The sequence below is a fragment of the Sturnira hondurensis genome, unplaced genomic scaffold (genome assembly GCF_014824575.4).
Source record: "Sturnira hondurensis isolate 20B ecotype Veracruz unplaced genomic scaffold, ASM1482457v3 Scaffold0008761, whole genome shotgun sequence".
Taxonomy (NCBI): Eukaryota; Metazoa; Chordata; class Mammalia; order Chiroptera; family Phyllostomidae; genus Sturnira; species Sturnira hondurensis.
This window is the reverse complement of record NW_028081392.1, coordinates 466,551-491,879: the sequence shown is the minus strand read 5'-3', so window position 1 is coordinate 491,879 and position 25,329 is coordinate 466,551. Positions and strand designations below refer to the sequence as shown.

At 56.0% G+C, this 25,329-nt stretch overlaps 1 protein-coding gene across 1 annotated transcript in view; it reads right to left on the bottom strand.

Annotated features, from left to right (window-relative positions):
* Nucleotides 1-25,329, bottom strand: part of ADAMTS14 (ADAM metallopeptidase with thrombospondin type 1 motif 14) — an 89,648-nt gene that overhangs the window by 13,334 nt on the left and 50,985 nt on the right. Inside the window, exons 5-16 of the mRNA XM_037055816.1 lie at nt 21,466-21,549; nt 20,171-20,318; nt 18,061-18,166; nt 16,177-16,320; nt 15,451-15,583; nt 14,261-14,374; nt 12,008-12,156; nt 8,928-9,103; nt 6,500-6,633; nt 6,002-6,125; nt 4,688-4,768; nt 176-339 (exon numbers count right to left, since the gene is read on the bottom strand). Of these exons, the coding sequence (XP_036911711.1) occupies nt 176-339; nt 4,688-4,768; nt 6,002-6,125; nt 6,500-6,633; nt 8,928-9,103; nt 12,008-12,156; nt 14,261-14,374; nt 15,451-15,583; nt 16,177-16,320; nt 18,061-18,166; nt 20,171-20,318; nt 21,466-21,549 (1,557 nt within the window). The remainder of the gene's footprint in view (nt 1-175; nt 340-4,687; nt 4,769-6,001; nt 6,126-6,499; nt 6,634-8,927; nt 9,104-12,007; nt 12,157-14,260; nt 14,375-15,450; nt 15,584-16,176; nt 16,321-18,060; nt 18,167-20,170; nt 20,319-21,465; nt 21,550-25,329) is intronic.

The window sequence follows — 25,329 nt, the reverse complement described above, 5'->3', positions numbered from 1 at the left end:
AGGAGCTGGCCTGGGACGGAGGGCACCTTGCCCTTGCTCAGGCTCCTGAAGACAGTGGAACAGGGGGATTTCCACCAGGCTTGTACTGGCCCAGCAGCAGAGACAGTGAGCTGGGAGGATCAGGCTGGGGCAGCAAGGGGGCAAGCAGGGGACCCTGTGCAGGGTGGGGGCTCACCAGGACAGCAATGGCTTCAGGCAGGGGCCCACTGGTCTTGAGGCTTGCCTTGGCATCCTCCACCACGTATTCCCACTCCAGGCCCATTGCAGTGAAGGTCCTGCTAGTGGTCTCCTTGCCCTTGGGGTTGAACACGAAGCTGCCTGTGACGTGGTTCTTCACCGCTGGCCAGGGCGAGAGGGACACACAGGCTTCTGTTCCCCTCCACAGAAGCACAAACCAGACCCCTTCAGGGGCTTCAGGACTTGCCAGTGGGCCCCTCGGGGCTCCCTGTCTACCTGTGACTCCTTCCCACCTAAGCCTTTACCCAATCAAACAGGCACCCACAGTGCTCCCCAGTGTTGCTGCCTCTGGACCCTGGTGGGACACCATTCCTTCCACCCTCACTGTCTTCCCTTCTTCCTGCCTGACTAATGTCCACCCATATTTAAAGCCAGCACAATTTCCCCCTCTTCCAGGAAGCCTTCTTTGATTGCCCAGTCCTTGGGGATTTACTCTACCTAGAACATCTACAGTAGGGCCCACGGGTTGAGTACAGGTTCCAAAGTCAGGTTGACCATGGGAAGTTCCTGAGCCTCCCTGTGCCACCTCAGTTCCACCACTTGTACCCTGGGCTGCTGCCCCAGGATGAAAAATGCAGTCCCCTACCCCTACCCACCTTCCCTGGGGCTCCTGGGACAATGGAAAGAGTTCATATACGCAAAGACAGAGGCAGAGAGCACGGCATGCAGCAGGCAGTTAATAAATGGTGGGCACTGTTGCTACCATCAGAAAAGTGCCTGACTTTCAGCACTGTTGTGATTCCAGATGTCTCATGTCTCCTGCAGCCTGTCAGCTCATCTCCTCTTTCTCTGTGTCCTTGGCCGGCACACAGCCTGGCACAGAATGGGAGTTTTTAAAATATCTGTGAATTTCTACCCCTTAAAGTCCTAGTCAGTGTGTAACTCACAACCTATTACTAAAAGGCCAGGCGGGAGGTGTGCAGGTGCAGACACCCAGGTGAAGCCCTGAGTTGCAGCCTCACTGGAATCAGCAGGGGCAGGAAGGGCTGCCGCCTGGGACCTGAGCCCCTCAGCCAGGAGGGTCAGGCAAAGGCTCCAGAGCCCTGGTGTGGCCCCTCCGTGCGCAGATTAAAGCCACCCAGCAAAACTGTAATAGAAAAGCTGACAAGCTGGAGCATGAGCCACATGCGGATCACTGCTAGCTGCCTCGGTGATGTCCTCACACACATCCTGAGGTTGGTGCTATTGTTAATCCAGATGGGGAGTCAGAGGCTCTGACAGGGGCAGTAGGCTGGTGGCCCATATCTCTGGAGCAGCGGTCCCCAACCTTTTTGGCACTGGGGACTGGTTTCGTGGAAGGCACTTTTTCCATGGCCAGGGGACGGGGGTGGCGGTAGGGGGAGACAGGAGGCGGTGCTCGAGAGCTAATGCAAGCAAGCCTCACTGGCCAGCCCACCACTCACCCTCCTGCTGTGCGGCCCAGTTCCTAACAGGGCACAGACCAGTACCTTCCGAGGGCTTGGGGACCCCTGCTCTGGAGAACCAGCCTCCCTGCTGAGCAGGAGGAGGAGAAATGCCCCCTCATCTCTGGTATCTCACAGCCTTCAGAGTCACCAGAATGTCCAGGCTACGGCCGGGCAGCTTCTCAGGCCGGGCCCAGACTCAGGTCTGCACACACCCTTGTCTGCTCCCACACCTCACAGCAGCCACCGTCCCTGCCCTGCTGCACAGCACTCATTGCGAGGGGCGGTGGGCTGGACTCCGCACGGACTCTACCATCCAGGCCGAGCTCCGAGTCCTGGCCCTACCCTTGACCTGCTTGGTGCCTCAGGCAACCATCTTCACCTCTTCCCCAACCACAAAATGGGGACAGCAGGAGCCTCCATGGGTCGACCCGATGCTTAAACTGGACAATGTGTGGAAAGGGCCAGCTCAACACCAGCACATACAGGGCAGACATACAACAGCATGGTTTCTCTTCCTTTTAAAGAGTCCATGCCCCTGCATTCCAGGAGAGTCTAATCAGCTTGGACAGGGCCTTGGCCTTCATTGCCAAGGCTGCCATCTGTCTTGGGCTTCCCCAGACAGCACATACCATCAGGCATACAAAGGCACACAAAGGCACATGTGCACACACCCAGATGGCTGACACATCCTTCCTGAATAATCACACGGCCTGTGCAAGTTCCATTCCCCTCCCCGTCCTGGCTCTGGCAGAGCTCCGACCTTTTGGGAATACATCCAATAAACACACAGGCCAATGTGCACGTACAGAGCCTTGCCCTGGTGCTAGAAGCCTCTGTCCCATGTCTACGAAGCTGCCTGGATCCCTCCCTTCCTACAGAGGATCAACACACTGGACCTGTGGGGACGTGGGCAGAGGGAGCTGGCGGAGGAGGCCCAAGGAGCTGCTGATACTATGGAATCATTTGTCGGGCGCAATGATAGCCTGGGGGCTCCATCCTCCTCTGGAGTAAACGAGCCTTCTCTCCTTGCCCCTCCCTCCCCTGGCTCTATTTCAGCAGGACTACCGGGACAAGTGGGCAGGGAGCAGTCGGAGCCAAAGCCACCTAAATGTGCACTCCCTGTGCAGAGTGACGTGGCTGCCAAGGCGTGGGGCAGGAGGCAGGGGGCAGGAGACCCAGGCCCAGACTGGCTCAGGCCCAGATCAGGGCACACAGAGGGCCCGCAATCCACCTGGGTCCTGTGCCTACTGCCTGTGTGGACCACACCCTCCAGGTGCCTTCCAGATCAGTTACAGCTATGTTAATGTGGCTGCACTTTCCAAAGGAGATGTTACCCAGGAGACTTTTAAAAATGTTTTTATTACTTTGAAGATAATCTAAAAATATAAATGTCAGCATTTTTGTGATATAAAAACCTGCCTCAAGAGATGTTATGTTTCGAGTTTGTGTTCATGACCCATGGGGGCCAAGCCATGTAACCTGGTGGGCGTCGTATGTAAGAGGGTCCTCAGTGACGTTGTCGCCCACAAGCCCTCTGTGAGGGGGCTGAGCGCAAACTCATCTGAGAGAACTGTCCACTGCGCAGAGTGCAGGCCGAAGCCTGCTGCCCACCTCCCTGTCAGGACCTGCTCTAAACCATGCTTATGATTTTCAAATTCAGATACAACTCACATACCGTCCAATCGAGCCTTTGAAAGTGTGAGATTCAGTGATTTTTAGTACAATTACAGGGTTGTGCAACCACCACCACTAGCTAATTCCAGAACATTTTCATCATCCCCAAAGAAATCNCCTGCCTCAAGAGATGTTATGTTTCGAGTTTGTGTTCATGACCCATGGGGGCCAAGCCATGTAACCTGGTGGGCGTCGTATGTAAGAGGGTCCTCAGTGACGTTGTCGCCCACAAGCCCTCTGTGAGGGGGCTGAGCGCAAACTCATCTGAGAGAACTGTCCACTGCCCAGAGTGCAGGCCGAAGCCTGCTGCCCACCTCCCTGTCAGGACCTGCTCTAAACCATGCTTATGATTTTCAAATTCAGTTATAACTCACATACCGTCCAATCGAGCCTTTGAAAGTGTGAGATTCAGTGATTTTTAGTACAATTACAGGGTTGTGCAACCATCACCACTAGCTAATTCCAGAACATTTTCATCATCCCCAAAGAAATCTGAGACCCATTAGCAGTCACTCCCCATCCTCCTGCCCCGGCGCCTGACAATCGCCAATCTGTTTCCTATCTCCGTGGGTTTGCCTCTTTTGGACGTGTTCATTTTCTGACTGCCAACTCAGTTTCAGCAAAAAACAGAACAAACAAACCAACAACAGCAAAAATACCTCCCACTACATTAATGTTTTTAATTTGAATTTTATTGATTCACTTCGAGGCCCTAATCTTTCATCTGTTTTGGCTACATAGTTGCATAACTGTTATAAAGAGTAGGCATCTAGTTTAGCGACTCTGTGTTTGTCATTATGAGAATAATTTAAGGGTCTGTGTGGCAGACTGGAAAACTGGCCACAAATCCCTCCTGCTCCTGTATACCTGCCCCCTCGCACCGTGGCTCCACCATGGCTCCCGTCGGGAGATGGTCTGTTTCTACACCTGGGGTCGGCGCTTGGCCACAGGACTTGCCGGGCCAGTGGGACATTAGAAAGCACGACCCGAGCGGAGGCTTAAGAAGTGCTTGCCCGCTCTGGACGCTCCTGAGAACCACGTGACAGACACCACGTACATAACCCTGGGCTAGCCTGCTGTGAACGTGGCCTGTCACCCCCACGACCCCAGCTGACAGCCAGTACCAACCAGGTCCCCTCAGACCCACCCGCTGACTGCATTTGCAGAGTGAGCCCAGGCAATGAGGCACCAGCAGCCCCCAGCGGAGCCCAGCCCCCACTGCTGAACCACAGGAAGACATAGTACAAAGGGGGTCTCTGCCATTATTCAGACCTGTGAAAGGATGGCATTGGGATCCTCTCCTCTACTCTCCCAGCTCCCCCCAACCGTAGGCAGGTCCCGGGCCTAGCAGCCGTCTCCCCAGCACTCACCTATGTGGTGGGGGGCCTTCTCCAGCTCCTCAACCTGGAGGTGCCGGGCACCCGCTGGGATCTGTACCAGTTTGAGTGCTCCTGCTAGAGGGGGATCCAGAAAAGCCGTGAGTGTCCTGAGCGAGTAGCCCTACTGCCCACATCCCCTGTCTCACCCCCACCCCTGTCCCCTGCATGTACCCAGGAACCTTGGTTTCCTGATCTGTAAACCAGGCCTGGGCCCTTCCCCACAACTGATTACAGGATCAAATGAGCTGCTGTAGCTAAGAACGCTCTGCGGACCCTAGGGCTATGTGTGTGTTAGGTGCTAGTATATCCCACTTTTTTGACCTTCCTCTTCGATCCTGACAGTCCTTCCTCCCTTCATTTTCACACCTTAAGCCACTGCAGGGATTTAGATGAAGCAGGCCACAAAGACCTGCGTGGCTACCCTGGGCCCTGGTGGCCCTCCCAGTCCAAGGCCTGGGAACAAACCTTCCTCAGGGCTGCCAACCTTCTCCCATCAAGGAGAATCGAGGTAAAGCCATAACATCCCCCAAGGGGAAAATGGATCTAGTTCATACTAAAATGTAAAGAACTAGTGTCTGGCCATTTCCACAGCAAGTTTGGCAAGATTGCAGGTGGAGAGGGAATCAAGGAACTCAAAAAATATCAGGAGTTCAAGATGGGAGGCATCACAGGTGTATGTTTGTTTTTCTATCCTCACCTGAGGATGTTTATTGTTTTAGAGAGAGAGGAAGAGAGAGACAGAGAGAAACATCGATGTGAGAGACAAACATTGATCAGTTAGTTGCCTTCCAGACACACCCCAACCAGGGATCAAACCCATGACCTAGGTACGTGCCCTGACTGGGAGTCAAACCTGCAACCTTTTGGTGCACAGGACAACGCTCCAACCAACTGACCCACCCAGCCAGGGCGCCGCAGGCGTTTTCAAAGTGAGAGAGGAAAGGAACACCACCAGTTGAGTCTGGGCCGCACCATCAGGCCTGCCTGACCCCCCACCCCGACCAGCGGCCCCAGAGCCAGAGGCAGCTGACCTCCCAGCACAGCTGCCCAGCGGGAAACTGTTTTTGAGCCCAAAACAGGCAGAAGATCATCTAAAAATGAGGTGACCAGCTGTAGCGTCTGGCTCACCAGCCCGGGGCACCCTGGGAAGGTCGACAATAGGTTTTAAGGCCCTCTCTCCCCACGGCATACTGTGGCCCAAATTGAGGAGGAGGGGCCCACGGGAGGGGGAGCCCAGGCCCTAGAACCCTGGCTGGGACTAACCCCAGTCACTCCCAGCCATCCCTCCGGCCCCAGCCTACTTACCTGGCTGCTTAGAAGCCTTGCCCAGAGTCCCCTTCACAGTCCGGCAGTGGGAGTTGTCGCCACCACACACCCCACACTTGTCATCTGCCTTCATGGATCCCACCTCTTTGTCACAGCCGATGGGCTGAGACCAGAGAAGGAGTCAGTGGAGGAGGCTCCCATGTCCTTATCACCGTGCTGGGGTCAGCAGCCTGTGGTCCCCTCCCTGGTCCCCGGCCCCACACACAAGAGGACCCTGAACCAAGAGGCATTTCTAGACAGGTGCTTTGTCACAAACTTGAAAAGTGACATGGGCAAGGTCTTAAAACTGGCCCACTCCTCTTGAAAGCAGCTAGGAGATAACCCCTTTCAAGCAACTCAGGGCTGTTGAGGACTAAAGGATGTCATGGGTGGGGACAGTGAGGCAATGCATGCCTTTGTAGGGAGCAGAAGGGGCAGGCAGTGGAGCCCTCCAGTCCCCTGGGGCTGGCAGTGGGTGGCCTGCAGGGGGTCACCTACCACACACTCGCCACGGGCACAGACGCTGTAGAGGTCCCGGTAGCTGCAGCGTGTCCCATCATGGACCACCTGGTTCATAAAGACCACGTCCCCTGTGTCCTCTGACCTGCAGATCAGCTCACACTTCTGGGCGTCTGTGGGGAAGGGGGCTGTGCTGAGCCCCCGCTGGGCTCGGAGAGAGTGGGCTGGGCTTGCACGACATCCGCATGGGGCCCAAGCCGGAAGCTCCAGGTCCAGCTCTGGGCAGCAGGGGGAGCACTGGGGCCGGGGCTTAACAGTCCCGTTGTGTCACTTATTTATTAGCTATGTGACCTTAGGCAAATGATCTGACCCCTTCGAGCCTCAGCTTCTTATTAATTATCTTTGATCAGTAAAATGGCACACCAGGTTGTTGAGAAAAATCAAGTGATAAAATCATAACAATAACAAGCCAACACTTAGTGAGTGCTTTCTGTGTGAGGTATATAGGGTTTGGAGACACCTCCCAATCTTTTAGACATGCCTGATGTACAACTTTAAATGCTTTTTGTGAATGAACTCATCTAAAATTCTCAATACCCCAAGGAGGTTAAGTTCTAGCATTACAAAGGAGGAAACCATGGACCAGAGAGGTTAAGGAATTTGCTCAGGGCCACACAGTAAGTGGAAGAGCCAGGACTCTGACCCAGGCAGTCTGGGTTGAGTCCTGCTCTGATCTTACACCAATCTCCCTAGTCATACCTGTGATGGTGTGCCTTCACACGCTTTTAAATGTTAACACACGAGACTGGGTGAAAGGCAGGCAGAACAATGGTCTGTGTTTCGGTTTGTAAATGGAGCAGCAGTGAGGGAGGGAAGGGGGTCCCTTCTCGTTCCAACACTTAAATGTTCTATTCTCTATCTGGGCTATTGTTGTCCTAAGAAGAACATCCCAGAGAACATATAAACACTCACTGTGTTTCTTAGAAAATGGGAGGTTGGATTTAGCTAACTTCCTGGAATTTGTCTAAAAGTCTTGGGAAAACCCAAAGTCCAGCTGCCCTGTCCCCTCCACAGCCCGTGCTATGCTGACTTGTTTGGATTCCGACTGCATCTATAAGGTTTTCAAAGCAAGCCCCTCATGCGGTCAAATTCCGAAGGAGCCACTGGGCTCCTGTCCTGGTTCCTGGGTTCCCAGGATACCTAGCGATGTGCCCTAGCACGCAGGACTCACATCTGGAGCCATAACATTCAATACTACTTTGGAGTTCACACACAGAAGCCAGATTCCTGGTGGGACCTGGTGGGGCCAAAGGGTGGGGGCTCCAACCATCCCAAAGACAAGTATGACCCTGACCACTGTGCCCGGGCAGGTGGGTCCGGGGCAGCCATGGGAGACAGCCTATGGTGGCAAGGTAGTGGTGAGCTCCCCAGAGCAGGAGGAATCCGAGCAGAGGAAAGATACTGCCTAGAAACATGTTCCAGAGGGGTACGTGTACTGGCGGGCAATGGACAGGCTTCTGAGGCCCTTCCAACTTGAAGACAGTCATTCTGAACGTAAGCTGAAGACTGGGGCCTGCGAGTGACACTGTGGGACCAGGGCTACAGAGAGGCAGCTGGGGCTGGGAGAGGAAAAGCTGTTCTAATCCACACTGTCTGAGGCCTGAGGCCTGAGGGCTGTGTGGTCAGGGTGAGCCTCAGTCCTCGGAAGGACCGTGGAGGGAAAGGCAGGGAAGGTGGGCTCCGAGGACTGTTAAGGGCCCTTTCAGCCTGAAGGCTTGAGGGCACCATGAATCCCAGCCCTTCACTGGCTTCCCTCTGCCTCTACAGGAGCCATCACTGGAGATACTCCACGTCAGACAGGCCCTAGCACTGTCTCGGGTCCCTCAGCGTGAGTCCCAAGGCCTTGGTCTGTCCCACAGCAGCCCGGAGGGGCTCTGTATGAGGACCCCAGAGGGTCCCATCCGCCTGCCTTTTAAACCATTTTCATTAACTGCTGAAATGGTAGCACAAGCAGTACAACCTAAAACCACGGCATCATGATAGGACTGAGCTTCTCAGGACGTTGGTTTAGCAAAGCCTGCACCTGCACCGTGCCCTCCCGTACAGGTGAGGCAGGCGTGAAAGGCGCCAACCCCAACAGCCAGCACAGCTGCCACCCCATAGCACCTCTGGGGCAGCTGCCCTTGCTCGAGACACCTTTCCCGCACCTCCAGAAAATAGTTACTGTACGTACATATGTAAGTCAGGGGTGACTGTAAGAGGACGGTGGCCTTCCTGAGGTACATGCAACGTGAAGGCCTGCACAGACGTAGGCAGCAAGCCTGCTGGCTGCAACGTCCCTTTTGGCTCCCCCACTGTCCCTCTACCTTCACTGGTGGGCCCTGGCCTGGGAGGCCCTGCCTGGCCAGACATAGACCCAGCAGATGCTCAAGGACATGGGGGTGGGAGGGGAGTAGGGCCCACTCACCGTCTTCGGGCTCGTGGGGGACCCAGCTGTGCTTGGCGTTCTGATGGATGTAGTAGGAGTTGCGCTTGGCACACTGCTGGGCACGGAAGTCCTCGTAGGGACCCGGACACTCCTCGCTGTTGCAGACCTGGTACTGGAACATGGGCCCAGAGCACGGGCGGCCTCCGTAGGCTGGGCTGGGGCAGTCACAGGGAGACCTGGTGACCTGGCTGCTGCGGGGGCTGGGGAGGCCCAGGCTTCCCATAGGGCAGTTCAACCTTTTAGACCAGCTTAAAGAGGGGCTCCGCTAACTGTAAACCATAGAGGGTCCCCCACTGGGGGGCTGCTGAGCTCACAGCCTGCTGGAGCAGCGGCTCCATCCTTCATTTGTACACTACCTACTGCACTGGGGGTGGAAGAGCAGAGAAGGGGGAAAGAGAGGCGAGAGATGGGGAAGATGGGAATGACTAGCCCTCCCAACTGGGCCGGAAGAGAGATCAGTCTCATTCATCTCTGTACTATATTCTTCCAACTGTTACACAGGGCCTGGTGTACAGTGCGGACCCAGTAAATGACTCAACATTCCTGTAACTCCAAGCCCTGATTGCACAATTGGGTCAGTCACTTAGTTTTGCTATGCCTTCATTTCTCCTTTAAAGGAGGGACCATAATACTTCTTATTATTCCTACCTCCTGGTGTGTCTGTGAAGAATAAATAAGAAAAGGCATTCTATAGTGATCCGGCCCTCGTTGGGCTGCTCCGTTGGTTGGAGCATTGTCCCATACACCAAAGGATTATGGGTTCAATCCCTGGTCAGGACACATACCTAGGTTGCGGGTTCAATCCCTGGTTGGGACATGTATAGAAGGCAACCAATTGATGTTTCTCACATCACTGTTTCTCTCTCTCTGTCTCTCTTTCCTCCCCACCCCCTCTTTCCTTTCTCTCTCTCTAAAATCAATAAACATATTCTTAGGTGAGGATTTTAAAAATAAATAAAGATAAATAAAGCAATCTGTACTCCCTTCTCCATTAAATTCAGAGGATTAGATAAGGTTATTAGTGCCAAGTATTTGCATGCACCAGGTTGCTGGCATTCTGCTCAGAGGTGCTGGGAAAATTACATGGGTTTACGCAGGAACACACTCGGCACAGAGAAGGTGCTCCAGAGATGTAATAACCAAAACAGCAGATGTCATTTATTAGTGCTTCGTCTGTGCTGGGTATGGTGTGGAGAGTATGCATATTTATTTCATTTAAGCCTCGTAACATAAAAACAGTTATCATTACAGAGAAGTCAGCAACTGGAGGCTTTGATCAAGGGGGTAACCACCCGTTATGACCGGAAGGTGGTTTGCTCAGAGTGGGCGCCCTGGGCCCTGCCCTAGCCCCCGGCTCCCACACCCCACCAGGTGGGAGTCACGAGGCAGTACATTTGGTTCCTGTGCACGAGAGGTCGGTACAGCCGCCTGACACAGGGACAGGCTGCTCCAGGAGGGAGTGAGCTTCCCATGCCTGGGGATACACGGCAGAGTATGTGGGGCTGCTCTGAGGATGCTAGCGCGGGGTGACTGCTACCAAGCCACTGCAGTCAGTGCTGGGACCCTGCCATTACTGCATTCCTGGAGCCAGCGGGCCCCCATGCCAGCCCAGCCAGGCCCACCTCTCACAAGGCTGCTGAAAGTGGGCTGCTTCAGCCTGGGAAAAGGAGTCCATGCCGAGCTGGTGCCCAGAAGTTCCAACACTATGGGGGGCGGACCCCACAGAGGGGATGATAAGGGAGGAATAGAATGCTCCCCCAGAATGCTGAAAGTTAGGTGGGAGGGGGTGAGAGGGGAGATTTGATATTGGAAAGAGGTAAGTTAAGAAAAAAATTAAAGTTTTGTTTCATGTGGTGGAAGACAAACTTGGGGAAGTTATTCTCCCAAGATTATGACCACTAAGCAAGTTAGGTCCCTGTTTTCTCAAAGTTTAGCAGGAGAATCAGGTTTCATAGGAGGNGTGTAGAGAGTATGCATATTTATTTCATTTAAGCCTCGTAACATAAAAACAGTTATCATTACAGAGAAGTCAGCAACTGGAGGCTTTGATCAAGGGGGTAACCACCCGTTATGACCGGAAGGTGGTTTGCTCAGAGTGGGCGCCCTGGGCCCTGCCCTAGCCCCCGGCTCCCACACCCCACCAGGTGGGAGTCACGAGGCAGTACATTTGGCTCCTGTGCACGAGAGGTCGGTACAGCCGCCTGACACAGGGACAGGCTGCTCCAGGAGGGAGTGAGCTTCCCATGCCTGGGGATACACGGCAGAGTATGTGGGCCTGCTCTGAGGATGCTAGCTCGGGGTGACTGCTACCAAGCCACTGCAGTCAGTGCTGGGACCCTGCTGTTCTGCAGTCCGCGTCCCCTGCTTACTGCATTCCTGGAGCCAGCAGGCCCCCATGCCAGCCCAGCCAGGCCCACCTCTCACAAGGCTGCTGAAAGCGGGCTGCTTCAGCCTGGGAGAAGGAGTCCATGCCGAGCTGGTGCCCAGAAGTTCCAACACTATGGGGGGTGGGCCCCACAGAGGGGATGATAAGGGAGGAACAGAATGCTCCCCCAGAATGCTGAAAGTTAGGTGGGAGGGGGTGAGAGGGGAGATTTGATATTGGAAAGAGGTAAGTTAAGAAAAAAATTAAAGAAAGTTTTGTTTCATGTGGTAGAAGACAAACTTGGGGAAGTTATTCTCCGAAGTTTATGACCACTAAGCAAGTTAGGTCCCTGTTTTCTCAAAGTTTAGCAGGAGAATCAGGGTCATAGGAGGGCTGGTTACACTGGCTGGGACTTGGGCCCCCAAGTCCTCAGGAACACTTCTGCACAGAGGTGTGAAAAATCACTGGTTTGAACCCATTCTAAGATGTCAGACCCAGTGGGAGATGGCAGCCCCAGGCGGGAGTGATCTTCCCCCGGCCCTGACAATTTGGGGTCCTCACCCATTGAAGGCACAGCCACCTGCAGGGGCCCTTCTCCCTTGTGTGCTGCCCCCCAGTGCCTTCCTCTCCAAGCCCCTCAGGCCTAAGGAGAGGGGGTGTCCCTGCTGTACCCACCCCAGCCAAGCATACTCACAGGGGATTGTCACAGTTTCGGCTACGGGATCGCACTCCGCCCCCGCATGACCGTGAACATGACCCAAAGCTGGTCCAGGAGCTCCAGCCACCATCCTGGCCGTACGTCTGCTCTGGTGACTTCCAGATACAGTGACCTTTGAAGCACCACTGGGAAGGAGCAGAGGGCATGAGGTCATTCTGGGGCCATTGCCATCTAGCCTGCCATGGAGGTGCCCAAGGAGGTACATGGCGCAGCTGGTGGGCACCACAGGTGACCCCAGAGAAAGGGTCATGAAGAGCACAACCTCAGGTTACACAGAATCCCACCCCTGCCACGAGCAGAGTGGCTTTCAGCAAAAGCACCCCCCTTCACCATCCTCTCCTTAGCTACACCACGGGGACAGCAGTGCCTGCCCACGGGCTGCTGTGAGCCTTGGAGGTATCCCCGGGTGCACGTGGCCCTTGAGAAGTGGCAGGCAGCATTATCAGTGATGATGATGTTAATCACGCATTTGCCACCTGGGAGGAACGAAGGGCTGACGCCGGAGAGAAGGCACCGTCTTTCTGCACTAGATAGTCTAGAGTTGGTATGGCTCTGTACCTTGAACTCACCAAGCAGGGGCTATAAGCAGGTGTGTCTGTGGGGTCACGGAGGTGAGCCTGCCCTGCAGAGTGACCCATCTGTGCAGGGGCCGCAGAGTGTACGTGAGGAGTCCAAGAGGCCAGGGTTGGAGCCCTGGCTCAGCCACGACTAGCTGTGTGTGGCTTTGGTGGACTTCACCTTGCTGAGCCCATTTGCTCACCAGCTGGCTAAGCTGTTCTAAGAACTAAAGACCATAACCTACAGAAGCCTCAGCATAGGGCCAGGCATGAAGGGGCTCCACCAAAATTAGCCCCCTTCTCCACTAAGGCAATGGGAGAGAAACACAGCAGAGCTCTCCAGGTCTTTTTCAGGAGACAGCTCAGTGGTTCTCAGCCTTGGAGTTACCTGGGAACCTCCAAAACCCCAGATGCTCAGCTTCACCCAGACCAACTGAATCAGAATCTCTAGGGGAAGGAACTTTTTAAACAAAGCCATAATAAAATACATACTTTACATACCATAAAATACACTCATTGCAAATCTGTAATTCAATGATTTTCATAAATTCATAGTGCTGTGTAATGTCACCACACTTTATAACATCATCGGCCCAGAGAGAGTGTGTCCCCTCATGCAGTCACTCCCTGCTCTGGGGTGGGGGGACCTTTAAAGCTCCCCAGGCGGTTCCAGTACTCGTCAAAACAGACCCACTGATGCACTGCTGTGTGAAGTTGTAACAGCAGAGGCCCTGCCCCTTTGATAGCATGCGGAGCAGGCCAATTCAGTCTCCAGGATAACAGCCGGCTGGGTTTGGAGTCTGCTGGGCCTCTACAGGGCTAGGAGGCTAGGAGGCTACAGGAGGCCCCGGAGGGGAGTGGGAGGAGCCTGGTGAGGGCACAGGGCAGAGGGCAGCTGACGGAGGACAGGCTTGTGGGGGTGGGTCCCAGTGCCTGGGCTCACAGCTGGGGCTGAGTAATTACCACGTCTGCTTCTTCTGAGCCCTCTCATTAGTTTTGACCTGACTCAGTGTCTTCAGAAACCCATGAGGGGAGGGAAGTACGTGTGGCCAGCAGTCAGCAGGGTCTGGAGAAGTTCAAGAAATGGCCTGAGGTCACAGCACAGGGATTGCAGCAGGGCCAGCAACAGAGCGGATGTGGGTTTCAGAAGCCAGCTAAGGGCACTCACACCTAACCACGAGGCCCCTGACAAGGAAGCCCGAGCCCACACATACACATGTTGGAGCAAGCATATACCAGGAAAACACATGAAAGGTCAAGTGTGCGGGAAGAGAACATGTGTGAGGGAGAGACAGTGTGGGGTGGGGGGAAAGCAGGCAGGACACTGGAGTCCTCCCTTCATCCCTTGCCTGCTTCCCTTTGTGACCTACACAAGTTCCTTAACCTGCCTGGGCCTCACTCTCCTCATCTGTGAAATGGGAGTAAACATTTCTGCTGGACGGGCTAGGAGGTAATGCCGAACCCCGCCAACTATAGAAGCATAGACTGTGGTGTGGGAGAGGAGAAAGGGTGTGAGTGTGTGGGAGTTCACGGAAGGCTTCCATGTACAGGGGGCTCACATCACATCTGCTCTCTAGCACTGCCCCCCCCCATTACATACTTGGTGGGGAGGCAGAGGAGGCAGGGGCCCCCCTGGGGCCTGAGCCCAGGAAGGCCACTCCTGCTGCAGTACCTTGCCTGGTGCGCACTCGGTGCCGTCCAGCGGGGGCCCCTTCTTGGTCTTGCAGAAGTACGGGTTGTCAGGGTGGCTGCACCACAGCTGCTTGCAGGGCTCAAAGGTCGTGAACTGGGTGGCAAGGGGAACAGGGTCACCTGGCTGGCCTGGCTTTCCAGCTCTGACAAGGGGGCAAAGGGCAGTGACAGAGAGGTGGGAGTGGCGGAAGTTGGGAGCAGAAGAAGCCTGTCCAGCCAGAGCCCCGCACACCCTCAAGCCCAACCCTTCCCCAGGTGCCCGAGGCCGCCAGCCACCCCTCCTTGCTCCCTCAGGCACCAAGGGGAAGCAGCCAGCCACAGCCCACACTCCCCTTGTCTCCCTTCACAGGCCTCCCTCCCTGCCTTTGCAGAGAGGGAAATACTTTTCAATGAGTGGGGACTAGGGTTTGAGGCTCTAGGGAGGCTGGGTCCACTAATACCCCTGAGCCCTATGCACATGGGGGGCACAAGGGGGCTACTGGTCCAGCCCACCCCCTGTAGGGCACAGACAGGGTTGGGACCGCCATCTCCCCCAGTCTGACCCAGCCACGCCACAGGTCGGTAACTGTATATTTCAGATTGTCCAGAAAGGCCCCAGCTTCCTTTTCTCTCCTGTCATCCCACCCTAGCCAGACAGCCATTTTCACAAAACTGCATTGGGCATTGAAATCCCACATCCCAGGCTGCTTCTCCACCCCCAAAGCAGAGACCACATGTCCCGGTGTGGCCTGGGCAGTGGGGAAGGTGGCCATGCACAGGGCCTCCTGGTCCTGGGGGGCTGAGGAGAGGGCTACTTTCCTGGGTGGGGGGTTTGAGGCACTCAGTGCAGTGAGTCTTCGAGGCCTGATCCCTCAGAAGGCCCCCTACCCTGGAACATCCCCTTCTCTGAGCCTCTGCCTGGGCTCTGGTTGGCGATTGTTGCCATCCTTCCCAGGGCTGAAGCTCTCCAGCCACGGCACACACCCACCCCTACAGCAAGGACTGGTGGGGCAGGTGCGGGGCAGGGCCTGGGCCCTGGTCTCCCTGAATCAACCTGAAGGAACCAGGCCTGTGGACCCATCTCCCGGCCACCGGCCTGACTGGGCAGAAGATGCTCTGTGAATGACCAGCCTGGGTCACAGGAGGACAAGGTCTTGGTGGCCCAGCTGGCAGAGGCCGGTGGGAACTCACCTCGGCGCAGGTGTGGTACCCAGTGCCGAAGTCAAAGCGGCACTGCTCGTCCATTGAGTAGTCAATTCCGGGCAGCTCCGAGGGCTGGGGCCAGGCGGGTGCAAAAGGGTCATCGAGGAGGCAGTCATAGGAGCTGCCGGTGAAGACGGGGAGGTGAAGCAGGCCGAGATGGGGATTCTCTAGATTTCAGCAGCAGGAAGGCGAGCAGAAACCCACCCTGCTGCATCTGGCACAGGGCTTCGTGCCCACCTCCGACTGTGCCCTGGGTGCTCTGGGGGGCTAGGGCACCCCAGGCTGGGGCTAGGAGCTCAGGGAGCAGCTGTCTCGTGGGCCAGTTTGCCCACGATAGAGGAACACGCTATGGCCAAGGTTAAGGGCTGCTTCATGGACAAATCGAGGGCTCGCTGCACTGAGGGTAGAGAACATGTCAGCCTTCAGTGCAGGGCACAGGATGCTGGGCCCTGGCCCACTGCCGTGTGAGGTTAGTGACAGAATCTCTGCCTGCACCTGGCCCCCCAAATCCACTCTGTGCCCATTTTCCACATTGCACCCTCAAGTCTAACACTGTCCTGGGCCTCTAGGGGCATGGGGGCCCATGAGTAACCAGCAAAGCTTTGAATTGAGTTTCAGAGGTGGCATGGTATTGGGAAGGGAGACGACTTGAGGAAGATGAAGTGGCGGGCTGCATGCTCCCCCATCCCGGGCACAAAGAGGTGTGTGGCCTACGGGAGGTAGCGGCTGAGCTCCAGCTTGCTGCAGCGGGACCAGTGGAAGCGGTGGAAGGCGGCCTGCACCAGGGGCGCCATGACGCTGCCCAGGCTGGTCTCATCCGCGCAGCTGTTCCCCTGGCCGTCATGCTCCATGCCGAGCCTAGAGGGTGGGGGAAGACAGGGGGCACCTCCAGTCACAACCAGGGAGCCCACCTCTGAGAAGGCAGGCAGGGGGGCCAGCAACAGGAAACCCTGCCCTGACCAGGCTTCAGATTGTGCCTTGTGGCCTCAGTTTCCCAACCCTGCAGTGGGGAGGACCGCCTCTCTGACGGAAGCTGAGGCCCCACTCTGTCCCTCCATAGACCCAGACTCATCTTCCCTGAAAACCTCGCCCCTGCTGTTCTCTACTCCTGGACCCTCTGCCCCCTCCGCAAACCCCACCCACACCTTCACAGCTTTCAAGGTCAGCTCAAGCCCCATTCCTGCTCTAGGGCACCCTCCCTCACTGCCCAGCCTGTGGGCTGACCTCCCACAGCAGAGGCCACCTATCCCACCATTAACAGCTCTCACGCCATGACCTATCTTCCCACCAGGCCCAACGCCTTCAAGTGCAAGGCCAGGTTCCATTCTGTTCAGTTCAGCCTCACATACAGAGCCCCTCTGTGCCGACATCTATAGCTTCTCCAAGACCCTACGGTACTCAGCACACAGCTTTGCATATGGTATGCACCTACTGTGTGATAGTGTAAACTTTAAACTTTGCTCTTTATACTTCATATTTAATGCTGAAGCCCAAAGGTTCCAAATTCTTAAATACTGCCACGTGTCTGCCTGTGGCCTTGACCACTAGACAGACACATGGTCTTCTAAGCTTGACCTTATCTTTCCATACGGAGGGGCCTCTGCTCAGTGAAGAGTAGACATCCCCTGCCTGCCCCACTCAGGAAGACAGACTCTAGGATGCGTGAAACCACGGGCTTCCGGGGCAGGAAGGGACCTCAGAGGTGGCCTTGGTGTCAGCTTCCATGTTGCGGGTGAGCAAACCAAGGCCCAGCAGTAGGTGCCACCTTCCCCGTGAGGGGCAGAGCTGGGAGGAAATCCACATGGGCCTCCTGTGCTGACAGAAATGATGCAGAGGGGCCGAGACCACGGGCGGCAGACCCCTCCTCCAGGGCTGGCCTACCCCCTCCCTCCCGTGCCCCTCAGACTGCAGAGAACAGCTCTCACTCAGCGGGCGGGCTGGAAGGTGTGTCCCTGAGCTCTGCTCCCATGGACAGACAAGGCTGGGAGGCATGACGGTGGCACGTGTGTGTCACCATCTGACACATTAGGTAGAGGCTTATTGGCTTTCTCCCAGAGTGTAGCTTCCTGTGTTCTCTGTCCTTCTCTCCACCGAGGCCCCAGTGGGCTCCTAGAACTGGGCCTGGTGCATGGTAGGCACTAAATAAGTGCTGGGTGAGGGAGTGAATGAATACGCTCTATACAAAATCCAAGCTCAAAGGAGCCGGCCACCAGCCCGAGGGTGGCCTCAGTCTAAGTGAGGCTGTTTATAGGCTCAGGCTGGCACTCCAGTGTGGAGCAGGTCTCAGAAGGGCTTTGAGGATGGATGAGACAAAGGGATAGAGACCACCCAGAACGCTGACTACTGCCTACTGATGGGGCACTGCCATGGCCCTGCCCAAACACAGAGCCACATCTGGCCCCCATCGCCCTGGGCCGTGGGAGCAGGCCCAAGGCAGGCCCACAGCTGCTGTCTGAGCCCCAGGCTCTCTCCCCACCAGGGAAGCTCCTCTGGCATCTCCCAAAACACAGGGACCAGAGCCCAAGCTGGGGCAAAGCTCCCACCCCCAGGGACCCCCTCACAGCTCACGGCACAGCCCGCCCTCCCAGTGCCACTTACACATGACCAGTTTCGTGGGCCACTACAAAGGCCGAAGAGAAGCCGTCCTCATGGTTAAGGGCACAGCTTCTCAGGGGGTGGCACATGCCAGTGACAGGTGCATACCCTGTTGTGGGGGGAGGGCAGAGAGAACCAATGGACAATGAGATGGGAGACACCGAGGTCTGTGCCCAGCAGTCCCCAGGCACACCCTGACCGGCCACTGCCAGAGGGTCCCCGGAGTAAGAAGGACCCTTGTCCAGTCCCACCCACAGCAGAGCGACTGGGCCAAGCTGCCCCGTACCCAGAGGCTGTACGGTGTCTCCCTCCCTGTCCCTGTCGGCCCCTCCTCTATACCAGGCAGTGGCATGTCCAGACAGGCCCCACCTGCTCATGCCCGACTTCCACGTCCCTCCAGCCAGCTTGTCAGTTGGTCAGTCAACAATAAGGTTTTTTTTCAAAATGTGAGCATAGGGGTGGCACTATGTTAGATTCTATGGGGAAAACAGAGGAATGGGGTCCAACCCCCCAACCCCTCCCTGCCACACACCCACACATTAGGAGCAGGTAGCTGGGTGGGGAGAACTGGAATCCAGGGTCAGCTTAGGTGTGGCCTGCAAGGCTGGAGTGCCGGGGGCACAGGGGGCAGTGGGGGCTGATCCGGAGGAAGGGATGGGTTCAACTGAAGGGGTCGAGGGGGATCGGGAATGACTCAAGTGGCACAGAGCTGGGCCTGGAGGACAAGCAAGACAACCCCTCCAAGGGAGAGGGCACGTGGTGGGGAGAACACAGGCGGGGTGTGGGCCTCCGGGAGCCATGGGCAGTGTGGCAGGGCTGGCACGCACCAGCCAGAGCCGGGCCAACACGTGCCAAGCCGCCGTTGCGGGCAAGGCCTGTGCTGTAAGGGGCCTGCTGCCCGGCCTCCCCTGGTGCCCAGTCACAGGTGGCAGGACAGATTTGACTAGGGAAGGCCTCTGAGGAGGAGATGACAGGAGAGCACTCCCCGCCTGGTTCGGCAGCTGATCAGACTGCTAGCCCTGTCTTCAGGACTGCTCAAGGGCGCTTTCTGTGAGGTGCTGTGCAGCTAGTGAAGAATAATGAGAGGTGCGGTGGCAGAGAGGTTCTGAGGCCCCTACTGTCCTGGAGGTCTGAGACATGCTCTACACGGGTGCAAGTGCACACATGAATGGGTGTATGTGTGTATGTGTGCATGTGTCTGTATGCGTAATGTGTTTGTGTGTGCACAGGCAGGCATATGTCTCCCCATCTGTGTATATGTGTGTCTGTGCCCATGTATCTGTGTTTGCTTGTAGGCCTGTGTGTGTGTATGTGTGTTTATATGTGTGTGTGGATATGTGTCTGTATGTGTGCATGCCAGCCCACTTTGGGGCTTCAGGGATGCAGACAAGGAGCCCTTTGGGCAGAGGCAGGGCTGGCTCTCTCACATCTAGCATCAAACCAGAGAAAACTAAAAAGCCCTCAACTAGACTTGCTGGCTGGGTTGCCTCCTCTGCTCCACTCTGTGCCTCGGCTGCCCCATACGAAAAACCATGGGTAGTCAGAGCTTCATGCGTTTACAGGGCGCTTCCAGTCACACTCCGTCACAGACATGTCACACATCCCCTCGGCCCCTTTAGCAACCCTGGAATGAAGGGAGCAAATACTTCCATTTTCCCCGTTTGGCAGTTGGGGGAGCCCAAGGAGATAAAGTGAGCTCAGGTCATCGGGCTAGACACGCGTGCAGCTGTGGGTGGAGCGCGGACTTCCTCTCCCAGTTCCCCACGAGCCCCACTAGGTGCCCACGACTGTGGTGAGGACAGATGAGCACAGTGTGGGCAGAGCACCTGGAAGGTGACGGGGGTCTTCAGACTGCTGGGCCCTGGGAAGGCAAGCCCAGAGCCAGCTGCAGGCTTGGCCAAGACAGCAGAGCATAGAGAAGGGACCCCTTCACTTCTGCTCCCCAAGAAATGTTGTGGAGCTTGCCTGCCTGTCCATCCATGTCCTGTCTCTTCAGTCCTGTGGACCTCTTTGCTGATAGGAAATCCGGCCCCAGGACCCGCATGGCCCTGAGCCTCGGCCTCTGCCCTGCAGCTGCGCGCACCCGGCCAAGGCAGTACAGTACCTGGCATACCTGAGGGCCCAAAGTCCTGCCGTGTGAGGAAGATGACGTGGTCGTGGTGCTCTGCGTGGCCGGGGTCCTGGCGCTGCTGCGAGTGCGCCCAGCGGCATACCTGCTCCAGGCTGCGGGAGGGGTTCCCACGCTCAATCAGGCTCAGGGACTGCGGGGAGCCGGAGAGTATCAACAGCAGAGTGGGCGGTCGGAGCCCGCAGACCTCGGTGGGTGTCGAGAGCTCCCCTCCCACTGGCAGTGGGGAACACAGGAGCCCACAGGACTGCACTGTCTGTCCCAAGGTCACCAGCTGTCCCAAGGTCACCGACGCTGGCTGCTGCTGGCACACAGCCCTCTTACTTTAGGGAATGTTCACGAGCCAAGCCCTGTGTGGGCACACCTGTCTACCAAGAACTGGACACGCATTGTCTCTAATCCCTCAACTAACCCACAAGGGGTGCAGCTCTCAGCTTTTCCTCTAACATGTTCGCTGTCTTACTTCATCTTTACGATAGTCCCTGGGGGGAAATTTGATTGTTACCCCAACTGGGGGGAGAATAAGTAACTGGTCTAAGATGGCAGAGCCCAGTGGCCTGGGCCCAACCACAGCAGGGCTTTCTTGGTCACTGCCCCTCTCTAAGCCCCACCCTCCCCATCAGTTCTCAAAGAGAGGGACCTCCAGCGGTAAGGATCTAGGATCGTCCCGTGTCAGGTCGGAGGAGCCCAGGAATCCCTGCTCACCATCCCCAAATGTCTCTGCCACTGAAGCCTTAATCTGAATGGTCCCAGGGTTCTGGTTCTGGAGTCCAGGTGTTCCCTGGGTGCTGTCCCTGGCCCCCGCCCCACGCCATGGCCGGGACGATGCACTGGCCCCACACCCCTTCTCCCTGCAAAGCCTGCCTGCTGACAAGGGGCTTACCTGTCGGTAGCCCACCATGATCAAGCGGACAAGGGCAATGTTAATGTGGGCCCCCAGGGACTCGTCATGGTAAATTTCATTCACCTGCAAGGAGGGAAGAGGATGCAGTTTTAGGGGATGCAATGTTCATTAAAGGGCCTATTGTGTGACAGGTATTGGGCCCGGTACCCGGTGTACATTGTCCCACTTCACCCTCACCAGCCTTTTGAGCAGGCATTCTTATCTCTACTATACAGATGAAGAGACTGAGGCAGGGAGAGATGAAATGACCTGTCCAAGGCCATGCAGCAAGCAGGCTACAGGGCTGGGATTCAAATTCTAATGCAAACTGTGAGCTCTCTCCTCAAAGCCACAGTGTGAGGGGCCTTCATCAANTGCCTGCTGACAAGGGGCTTACCTGTCGGTAGCCCACCATGATCAAGCGGACAAGGGCAATGTTAATGTGGGCCCCCAGGGACTCGTCATGGTAAATTTCATTCACCTGCAAGGAGGGAAGAGGATGCAGTTTTAGGGGATGCAATGTTCATTAAAGGGCCTACTGTGTGACAGGTATTGGGCCCGGTACCCGGTGTACATTGCCCCACTTCACCCTCACCAGCCTTTTGAGCAGGCATTCTTATCTCTACTATACAGATGAAGAAACTGAGGCAGGGAGAGATGAAATGACCTGTCCGAGGCCATGCAGCAAGCAGGCTACAGGGCTGGGATTCAAATTCTAATTCAAACTGTGAGCTCTCTCCTCAAAGCCACAGTGTGAGGGGCCTTCATCAAAGTCAGCCACTCTGATGAAGGCTCTCATCTTTCCTCATCTCTAGGGAGCCCTTCCAGAAATGCCATCTGGGTCAGGCGGCTCCTTCTCACATCCTTGTGTGCCTTTCCGTGTGCCCCTGGAATCGCCTGTCCTAGGGCGCCTGGGCGCTCCTCCAGGGCAAAGTCGGGGGGAGCTGCTCTAGGACTTTGGACCAGCAGCATCAGCATCCCCTGCAAGCTTGTTAGAAATGCACTCTCAGGCCCACCTCCCAGGTCAAAGTCTGCATTTGACCTTGCCCCACAGCCCAGGGACCTGTGGGGCGGTACTTGCACAGCTGATTAAAACCGCAGTCCTCTCCAAGCCCCTGCTCTACCACTTCTGTCTGTCCATGCACTTCAGCTCAGGAGCAAAGTAACCAGCCTACCACCCACAAAGGGACTGCTGTCCACCAAGGGAAAGGTCCAGTGAGGCCAACCCTACATTTGAGCGTCCCTCAGGGAGTGGAGAGCTGGCAGGGGACTGGAGGCCTGCTCCTGTGTGGACACATCCCTCCTGGGCCAGCCAAGGACAGAGCCAGACTGTGGGTGCAGGGCTGCAGCAGCAAAAACTTCAGCATCGCAGAGCCCCGCCCGTGTTCCCAGTGCCCAGAGCGGGCAGCGCCCCACCCCCGCACTCATGCGCATGTAGACTTGAGAGCTATGAGCATGAGACTTCCGCTACGGTCTGCCTGGCATCTGTGTGTGGACCCAAATGAGATCAAAGACCACTGCCATCATGGGACAGCAGGTCCCCTCAAAACCTCACCACAGGGAGTGACAGGAAGTCCAGTGGGTGGTGGTGCTTCCTCCCACCCTCCTTTCCTCCCCAGCAGGAGGAAAGGCATCATAGAAGCAAAGCGCTCAGATGCACAAAGAGATAATATTCTTCTCAACCCACACGCTCCTGACCAAACCTAGAATTGCCGGGTAGAGAAACAGCATTGCCGGGGTCCAATCAGCCACACACACACACTTTCTCCCTAACAGAATTCCAACCTGAGGGTTCTTTACTGATCTGCAGAAACCATCACTGATCTGCAATAGAATGACTCTTAAGTAACCCTGATATCTCAGCTCCCCCCATACTGGAACAGGGCCTTCCTTCTCTGTGGGGGGAGGGTCAGTATCTTGGACCTCCCCGACCTGCCTTGTAGGCATGCAGACTAAGGATGGGGTCGTGGGCAACTCAACCTACATCTGCATGTAGCTGCATCTGTGCCCCACATGTACACATGTAAACCCACCAGTCGCCCAGGGGCAGGGAAGAGAGTGGTCACTGGGCTACCCTGGGGGGACACCTGTGCAGGGCCTCTGGCGTTTGGAAGTACCCAGGGCCCTTGCCTTCCTGCCTTCGCCTCTCTCCAGAATGGACCAGGCACACTGCTGCCAGAAGGCTGCCATGTCCCCACTTCTGTCCCCATGCTCAGCAGGCCAAACCCACCCTCCAGTGAGCCTGCTCCGGTGGTTTCGATCTCCACCCAGGACTCTGGGAGGTCCTTACCGTGGGACCGAGGACAGGCAGCTGCACCCTGAACAGGAGGCAGAATCAAAACCTGAGTGTCCGACACTGGTGGCGGGTTGGGTGGGGCCTCCTGACCCCACCCCCCACCCCTAGGCCCCTGTACCAAACGTAAATCCTGAGTGAGCAGAAAAGGACATGCTCTTTGCAGTGACCACTCAGCACTCTGAAATAACCTGGAGACCAAAGACTTCTGGAGACTACAGTACTGGGCTCCGCGGCATTTGCGCCACACTCCAGGAGCTGGGGGAACAGAAGGTGGCAGTGTGTGACCAGCAGGGATCAAGAAGAAATCACTGGAGAAGCCGGACTGGGAAGGTCATGGACCCTTCAAAGGAGATCGGCAGAGGCCAGGTGCAGGGGGAAGCAAGGCAGAAGCCACTAAAAGAGTTCCAGGGTCATCAGCCATCAAGGTAACTGAGGCCGTTGAGGCGTAACTAAGGTGTAACTGAGGCATCTGAGAGGGACGTTCTTCCCAGCCCACGCTCACACACTCCCAGTAATGGGCTGCTCTCTGTGCCATGAGCCCCACTCAGCCTTCCTGTCCACCCCCGCCACTGGCCTGGTCTCCCTCTTGAAGTTTCACTGAGTACATCTGCTCCATTCCTAGGGACAGATGGTGACCGGTCTCTCCGGGGCTTCCTTTTCTCCAAGGTTACATCAGTCCAAGAGAAAATCTTACAAGCAGCAAGAGAAAAGACAGATCACTCACCAAGGAACAATGATTGGTTGAGAATAGGTTTTCAACAGAAAGAGAGGGAGACAGTGAAGCGACACCATCAAAGCACCAAAATAAAAGAAAGCTGTCAGCCTAGAATCCTGGACCCAGCAAACCATCTTCTAAGAACCATGACAAGCCCTGCCTGGTGTGGCTCAGTCAGTTGGGCACTGTCCCACAGAGAGAAAGGTTGTCACTTCAATTCCCAGTCAGGGCCCAGGCCGGGGATGCGGGTTTGGTCCCTGGTTGGGGTACATGCAAGAGGCATGTTTCTCTCTCACATGGATGTTTCTCCCCCTCTCTTTCTCCTTCCCTTCCCCTCTCTCTAAAAATAAATAAGTACCCTGGCTGGTGTAGCTCCGTGGATTGAGCACAGGCTGTGAACCAAGGGTCGCCGTTCAATTCCCAGTCAGGGCACAGGCCTGGGTTGCAGGCCAGGTCCCCAGTGGGGGCCACATGAGAGGCAACCACACATTGATGTTTCTCTCTCTTTCTCCCTCCCTTCCCCTCTGTCTAAAAATAAATAAATAAAAATCTTTAAAAATAAATAAGTAAAACCTAAAAAAGAGAACTAGGATAAAATGAAGGCATTATCATATTTTTAAAAAACTGAAATAGTTACCCAGACCCCACTAAAGGATCTGCAGAAAGGAAGCTGGAAAAGTTGGCCTAAGGTGCGAGAATGGGTGAACAGTTCTGGGGTGGTGATAGAAACAGGATTCAGCAATGAGGTAGTTTGGTCTTTTCTTATACTAAATAAGGATAATAAAAATTAAGTAGCTCCATTTTACCCCTCATTCCCCCATTAAAAATAAAGGTGGGGCTGGCCCTGCCGTTCCAGGCCCCCTGGTCTGGCCCATCTCTGGGGCCCTGGCACGCTCACCTGCACACACCGCTATCAGCGCCAGGCTGGGGCTGGAGTCACAGCTAAGAAACTCAGCTGCCTGAGAGGCCCAGGTCCCCGGCCCCTGGAACACACACTCAGGCAGCTCCCTGACAGGCTCCAGCCTGGCTGTGCACCCGAGGCCTGGCTTTGTCCACTCTGCCTCCCGAATGCCAGAGGTGAGGCCAGTGAGGCAGCTCAGGGGGAACAGGAAATGCTTCGCAAGGCAGTGGGCACAAGCACGACAGCCTTGAGACACACCCACAGGGCAGAAAAGAACAGTGTGTCTGGTCTCCTTGCTGCCGCCAAGTTCAAGGTAGTCTGCCAAGGCCCCCAGGTTAGGGTTCAGCGT